The sequence below is a fragment of the Yamadazyma tenuis genome, chromosome 5, assembly GCF_029203305.1.
Source record: "Yamadazyma tenuis chromosome 5, complete sequence".
Classification (NCBI taxonomy): Eukaryota; Fungi; Ascomycota; class Pichiomycetes; order Serinales; family Debaryomycetaceae; genus Yamadazyma; species Yamadazyma tenuis.
Window position 1 is genome coordinate 1,135,837 of NC_089465.1, and position 7,755 is coordinate 1,143,591.

The following is a 7,755-nucleotide window of genomic DNA, read 5'->3' on the forward strand; positions in this document are numbered from 1 at the left end:
AATTGGATCCGTAGTCTATCAACCTTGTCGACACAGCACAAGCCACATTTCAACAAGGATGAATGGAGCATGAGCAATCTTCTATCGTGAAGAATGGGGTTCGCCTTGATGACAGCATCGAAATCAAAAGTGTCCAGGTTACTGAAATCAATACCATGGTAAAAGTGGCACATGTCCAATATTTTGTGAACCACGTCCTGGACCAATAGACTCTCAACCGGCAAATTAAAATACATAGGATCTGTTAACACAGTCAAGTATAGCCCCCTTAGGTGGATTTTATCACTAATATCAAACCAAGAGAACACAATGTCGTCTTTATATCCATAAGTTTCATAAGGAAGAAAGTTTATCCCATTTGTCTTGGGATGGTATGGACTTGTAGGCTCAATGAGCCCATTTTGAGAAGTGACACTGAGTTTCAATGCTTGTTCAGCCAAAGAAGCAATTTCCAACAAGTCATCTGAATCTGCTATTTTGAATGCACTGTTTTTGATCTTGAGGGACAACTTCAAGAATCGAATAAATAGAAAAACAGTTGCAGAAGACTGGCCTAGAAAAACGTTATACCCGCTGGGTAATACAAGACCCAATTGTATGGCCAAGTTCCAATCATCTTTGTATAGAATTGGTAACAATATATCCTCTAAGAGCTCTTCCGTTTTGATAGAGCCACCTACAGGGTTTGTCATGGAGGCAATGATTTCGAATGATGCAAACCAAGTGGTAGCTATCAAGATAACTGGTGAGGATACCTTGCGAATGGACAAGTATTGTTTGAAAAGATTGTTAGCGCCCCGCAAATGGTCTCTCCAGGAGCCATTAGTGGCTGCAGCTGTTTGGGTAACAAACAATAAACTCGTTAAGATCAAGGGTTCAATGTAGTGTATCACATCATTGTTCTTGTCCATATGGTCAAAGGCGTCTTTTAACCCCTTCAAACTCAAGCTCACATAAAACCTCCGATAGTACTCGTCTGTGGGACTCTTGGTAGCCTCGTACTCAAAAGCAGCGGTGATTGAAAAAATGGCATTAAGAAGAAATGGGTATCTTTGAGCCTGATGAATAATGACCTTTTTAAAGAAATTCTTCAGCCCACTCACGGGGGAGAGGGGCATCAACCAGAGCGAGTACTTCTCGTAGAACAACCTCAAGTAGTTCTTATATCCATCCACCATGTCGTAGGCTACAATCAAATTTTGGATGGAATGGTCATTAAATAGATCTTCTGAAATCGACTTGAGAGGCAGTTTGTCTTCAAACAACGGAGTCCTGTAGTCCACCAAGTTCTCAGGAATGTCATCCATTCGAACCTCGAGAAGATCTGTCAAGTCATGGGCAAATACCGATGCACTAGAGTATAAGGCGTGCTCATCATTACCAGTGGAATAACTTAGTATATCTCTACTTTTACTCACATCAGCTCCATTTTGGGAGTTGGGAGGTGATTGGGATCTTATGGGGTTTGTTCCTGATGGAAAAGAAAGTGAACTATCCGCAAAGTTTGAAAATCCATATTGTCCATCCACTGGTGGTTTTATGGTTGTCGATGATGAGACGGCTTTCCCATTAGAAGTGGATACTACCAGCGGTACTGATACCACTCTATAGCTTTCGAGACCACTCGAATCTCCCTTTGTGGACTCGTCGGGTGCTGCAGTCAGACTCTGGAACGAACATTCTTTTTTGGCCTTTGAACAGTTTTGGCAGATGGGTCTGAATTCATCACACTGTAAACCATCAGTTAATACGGGTATTCGACATGTCGAAAAGCAGTACACGTACCTTTATCTTCCTCCTCTTACACTCTTGACACCCAGCTCGGCTGTACTTCCGCTTTTTGATGGCCCTTTGCTGTTTTGGTTCAGTCATGTATTCTCTCACCTGAATCAATTTTCTCAAAATGTCGAGCATAGGCTTGATCTGCGATAAGCAGCGGAAGGAAAGAGAGTATCATTTTTACAGAGAGTACCAGCAAGGAAATCTGACTTTCAAGCTTTATTTGCATACTTAGCAGCATCAGCCTCAACCTGCCTGGCGAAGTCAATAGGCGGTAGCGCAACCTAAAACCCGGTCGTGTCCTTTTGCAACCGTCCCGATGAACTGAAATATGCGCACGTCGCGCAACCGAAATAAAGGCTGAGACGAGCTGGAATATTGAACACTCATACCAGATGGAGAACTTCGATAAGGGGAGCCATCTCAAAAAGCTCATCAACAAAATCAATGGCCAACCAGAGTCATACGGTCGCAAGGCTCAGTACATTTTTGGGAAGACTTTGGGAGCTGGATCTTTTGGAATTGTTAGATACGCCCGCAATCTTGACACTGGTGAAGAAGTAGCAGTTAAAATTATTTTAAAGAAAGCCTTGAAGGGACATGAAGACACAGTGCTTGCCGAGTTGGACTTATTACTGGAGTTGTCGCACCCCCACGTTGTGGGATTCAGAGACTGGTTTGAGTCTAAAGATAAGTTTTATATTGTTACACAATTGGCAACCGGGGGAGAAATGTTTGATCGAATCATCAAAAAGGGGCGTTTCACCGAACACGATGCCTCGTTAGTAATTGTGCAAGTCTTAGAGGCTCTTCAGTATTTGCACCACAAGAACATTGTCCATAGAGACTTGAAGCCTGAAAATATTTTGTATTTGACCCCTGAGGACAACTCCAATATTGTATTGGCAGACTTTGGAATCGCCAAAAAACTTCAAAGTGCCGACGATAAGATTCATTCGTCGGCTGGTTCGTTTGGATATGCTGCTCCCGAAGTGGTTATGGGTCTTGGACATGGTAAACCCTGTGATATCTGGTCTTTGGGAGTTATAACCTATACTGTGTTATGTGGCTACTCGCCATTCCGGTCGGAGAACGTCCACGACTTCGTAGAAGAGGTCAAAAACAACAATGGGGTCGTATTTCACGCAGATTACTGGAAGAGCGTTTCTAAAGATGCAAGAAGATTCATTATCAAAGCATTACAATTTAACCCTGACAACAGACCCACGGTCGATCAGCTCTTGAACGACCCATGGCTCATTGATGTCGCCAAGGAGCACAAGGAGATGGACTTGTTGCCACAAATCAAGGCTAAATTCGATGGTAAATCCAAGTTCAAGCAGGCTATTGAGTTGGTCATGTTGAACAACCGTGTCAGCAAATTGAAAGATATTCAAACGGAGGACGACGACGATCCAAACGAAATCAATATATTTGGGGACGAAGGCTCCTTGGTCTCTGAAGAAGCCATCAAAGATGCCCAGAAGAACACTGCCCACCCATTAATCTCTTGGGGGAAATTCAAACAGGCACTACCAGACGCAGAAATGTCCAAATCTTCGTTATCGAAGCCCATGACTGAAGATTCAAAGCTTAACTCGCCTGAGAGAAAGAAGGATTTGACCCAGGGAGCATTTGTGCAGTTAGTGCACGTAGCTCTGAAGAATAAGGATAGAGTTTCTCAGTTCACCGATGAAAACAGAAAGCGTGATGATCAGTGACGATAAGTGATTACGTACTTCAATATATTACATCTACATGGGTCCCTGCCAACTCATTCATACTGTCATGGCATGTGCCCCTTATTCACGTTCCGTGTATATTTGTGTTAATTGCGAAATGAATACTGGTTCCCAATTCGGGAATGCGTCCGGTTATCATGTGCACCGAAAACAAGATATCTTCTTTGATGCAAATACCTAATATTTAAACCACAAAAGGACCTCTCTCTTCACTTTCACAACAAAAATGAAGTATCTTGTTACTGAACACTGGTGGTTTATTGGCTGCAGAGTAGTGAAGGACTTGTTGTCTCATAGCCACATTGTTCTTGCTTTAGCCAGGTTTGGTTCTGCTAGTAAAACACTACAAGGGTTTGGTTTTCAACCCGTGAAAGGAAATTTAGAGGACATTGACAGCTTGGTAAACTATGACAAACAATTCGATGGAGCTTTTCATTTAGGTTTTGCTTCGAACATTGGAGATTAGGACGCCGCTATTTCACTTGACAGAGATATGATCAAGGCGATTGAAGAAGAGTACGTTGGTACAAACAAAGTACTCATCATCACTGGGGGTACTACTTTCGTTGCTAATTCTGGAAAAATTGAACATGAAGATGACGAATTGGTTATGACTAATATCACCCCCTAGTTAAAGAAAGAGCCATCAACAAGAATGTCGCCTTGACCTTTTTCGTGATGGGCGATAAAGTAGTCACCGTCATAAGAGCACCTTCTGTACATCGGTCTAAGGAAGTGAGCTTTACGCACTTATTTGCTGATATGTTCAAAAAAATGGATATACCTATTACTGCAGAGAAGGTCAGAACAAGTGGCCAGCGGCTCACAGGCGATTGTGGCCCATTGAAAAGACTGGCTGACAAAGAGGGCATGGCTGGTGCTATATTTCACGGAGTTGGAGAAGGAAGAATCTGTTTCATGGAAGCTGCCGCTATTGCAAAAAGAAAGGACCTTGAAGTTAAGCCCCTCACCAAAGAAGAAGTGTTTGAGGTAGCTGGCCCTTGGTTCGGGATGATCATTGTTGTTGATAATCATGTCTCTAATAAGTTCACGATAGAAACTCTTGGCTGGAAACCCATCGGTCCTATTCTGATTATGCACATTACGAAGAATCATTGGAAGGGATAGTTTCGCAGGTTCTCGTGTTTGTTTTATATCAGCCACTTCCTGCAAGCTTGCAAGTATTTCTGGGCTTGTAGACGCAGATATCCTCTAAGCTAAGCTTGTTCGGAAAAAAAAAATGAATGAGGCGAGATTCGAACTCGCGCGACTTTACGTCAACAGGACTTGAATCTGCCGCCTTAACCACTCGGCCACCCATCCAATTTCTAACCAGAAAAATAGTCCCTATTTCTAAGTGGGAATATACACAAACTTTATTGTTGGAATGTACACCAATAATTTCATGAGCTTTGTGGAGTGTATGCTTGTGGATCTCTCATTACTTCTATACTTAAAACCTCAGCCTAGAGTGCACAATTTCCTTTTGGTTTGAGCGAGTTTGAAGCTAGTTTATTTTACCTCTATACCTGCAAATACTGAGATAAGGACATTCATTTTCAGGCCACGATTCTACATACATAATTACCGATTTTCGTAACTTGGATTCTCTCTCCCAAAGTGGTACAAGAACAGCATTCAAAATATTAGACTACCTTGGTTTCGTCTTTCCACAACACCACCCTGATATCTTATTTTTCTCTTGGCTAGGTGCTAGAAGACTGGCTGGAGTCGCGTGTTTCTTTCACTCTAGACGAGTACGACAAAACATCGTACCTCTGGGCTTAGCATTTGACTAGCTCTTTGAACTTTGGGTCGAACAACACGTATTCATGTTCTTCTCCATTTAGAAAAATATAGTTTGTGGCTGGCTTTTGGACATTGAGCGTCTCTAAAGTTTGATAAGATTAACCTGTATCCCCCGCCTTGATTGAAAGTTGCCCCGGCCGAAAGACGACTCGTGAAAAATTATGGTAGATCTTATTTTTCATCAAAGCGTGAGACGCAAAAGTAGCCTAATCGGAAAGTTTCATTAGAGTTTTAGGACGAACAGGACGCGCAGCTACGACGAATACAATCAAATTAAACTTTCTGATATTATTACCTCTTTGAGCACTTGGGGCTAGCTCAGCAGATTCCCAAAGAGACTCATGGCAGCGTATACTGCCGTGAAGAGCCTCCTACAAAGAAATGTGTCAATAACAGATGATTTCCCACTTGAGTAGGGATATTGATTGGACAGTTTCAGAGTTTGGATTATTTCTTGGCCAGCGTTAGGCTGCAAATCATCTTAATTCAGGATTGCAGTTAGCAGGTGTGATGACGTCTTGACGCAATTAACCATGCCTATTGCTCTAATTTCAAGAATGGTCCAGCCATCTGGTTACCCACTTACCCTCTGTGATTCACGCGAAAATCTGTGGCGTTTTGGGTTCTATTCCCAGGCTTTGTAGCACTTTAAATTTTAATTTACACTCAAAGTGAGAATAAGGTAAATCTCAATGTTGATAGAAGATCTAATTCCTTCTCTGGTTTAATACCCTTTAGACAACAGAATGTTACCAAATACGGAGGGAACGGTATGATGACTTTCAGGGTCAGAACTTCGGTGGGTGTATGGGTCAGAACTTCGGTGGGTGTATGGGTCAGAACTTCGGTGGGTGTATGGGTCAGAACTTCGGTGGGTGTATGGGTCAGAACTTCGGTGGGTGTATGGGTCAGAACTTCGGTGGGTGTATGGGTCAGAACTTCGGTGGGTGTATGGGTCAGAACTTCGGTGGGTGTATGGGTCAGAACTTCGGTGGGTGTATGGGTCAGAACTTCGGTGGGTGTATGGGTCAGAACTTCGGTGGGTGTATGGGTCAGAACTTCGGTGGGTGTATGGGTCAGAACTTCGGTGGGTGTATGGGTCAGAACTTCGGTGGGTGTATGGGTCAGAACTTCGGTGGGTGTATGGGTCAGAACTTCGGTGGGTGTATGGGTCAGAACTTCGGTGGGTGTATGGGTCAGAACTTCGGTGGGTGTATGGGTCAGAACTTCGGTGGGTGTATGGGTCAGAACTTCGGTGGGTGTATGGGTCAGAACTTCGGTGGGTGTATGGGTCAGAACTTCGGTGGGTGTATGGGTCAGAACTTCGGTGGGTGTATGGGTCAGAACTTCGGTGGGTGTATGGGTCAGAACTTCGGTGGGTGTATGGGTCAGAACTTCGGTGGGTGTATGGGTCAGAACTTCGGTGGGTGTATGGGTCAGAACTTCGGTGGGTGTATGGGTCAGAACTTCGGTGGGTGTATGGGTCAGAACTTGTGTATGGGTCAGAACTTCGGTGGGTGTATGGGTCAGAACTTCGGTGGGTGTATGGGTCAGAACTTCGGTGGGTGTATGGGTCAGAACTTCGGTGGGTGTATGGGTCAGAACTTCGGTGGGTGTATGGGTCAGAACTTCGGTGGGTGTATGGGTCAGAACTTCGGTGGGTGTATGGGTCAGAACTTCGGTGGGTGTATGGGTCAGAACTTCGGTGGGTGTATGGGTCAGAACTTCGGTGGGTGTATGGGTCAGAACTTCGGTGGGTGTATGGGTCAGAACTTCGGTGGGTGTATGGGTCAGAACTTCGGTGGGTGTATGGGTCAGAACTTCGGTGGGTGTATGGGTCAGAACTTCGGTGGGTGTATGGGTCAGAACTTCGGTGGGTGTATGGGTCAGAACTTCGGTGGGTGTATGGGTCAGAACTTCGGTGGGTGTATGGGTCAGAACTTCGGTGGGTGTATGGGTCAGAACTTCGGTGGGTGTATGGGTCAGAACTTCGGTGGGTGTATGGGTCAGAACTTCGGTGGGTGTATGGGTCAGAACTTCGGTGGGTGTATGGGTCAGAACTTCGGTGGGTGTATGGGTCAGAACTTCGGTGGGTGTATGGGTCAGAACTTCGGTGGGTGTATGGGTCAGAACTTCGGTGGGTGTATGGGTCAGAACTTCGGTGGGTGTATGGGTCAGAACTTCGGTGGGTGTATGGGTCAGAACTTCGGTGGGTGTATGGGTCAGAACTTCGGTGGGTGTATGGGTCAGAACTTCGGTGGGTGTATGGGTCAGAACTTCGGTGGGTGTATGGGTCAGAACTTCGGTGGGTGTATGGGTCAGAACTTCGGTGGGTGTATGGGTCAGAACTTCGGTGGGTGTATGGGTCAGAACTTCGGTGGGTGTATGGGTCAGAACTTCGGTGGGTGTATGGGTCAACTTCGGA

The 7,755-nt window shown here is 44.7% G+C and overlaps 2 protein-coding genes and 1 non-coding gene across 3 annotated transcripts; 2 read left to right on the forward strand and 1 right to left on the reverse strand. All coding sequences in view use genetic code 12, as the record gives it.

Annotated features, from left to right (window-relative positions):
* Positions 1-2,174: 2,174 nt before the first annotated feature.
* Positions 2,175-3,500, forward strand: CMK2 (Calmodulin-dependent protein kinase cmk2; the record flags this gene model as incomplete). Its single annotated transcript, XM_066158239.1, is given in 2 exon segments — positions 2,175-3,431; positions 3,444-3,500. 2 exon segments carry the CDS (start codon positions 2,175-2,177, stop codon positions 3,498-3,500), a joined length of 1,314 nt encoding a protein of 437 aa, XP_066014336.1.
* Positions 3,501-4,014: 514 nt separating this feature from the next.
* On the forward strand, positions 4,015-4,511 carry PSN45_004216 (uncharacterized protein; the record flags this gene model as incomplete). Its single annotated transcript, XM_066158240.1, has 2 exons — positions 4,015-4,075; positions 4,153-4,511. Coding segments are annotated over 2 exons (420 nt in total), but the record flags the coding sequence as incomplete, so codon positions are not given.
* Positions 4,512-4,762: 251 nt separating this feature from the next.
* Positions 4,763-4,844, reverse strand: PSN45_004217. Its single transcript has one exon. It is a non-coding gene; the product is annotated as a tRNA-Leu (tRNA).
* Between the last annotated feature and the right edge of the window lie 2,911 nt (positions 4,845-7,755).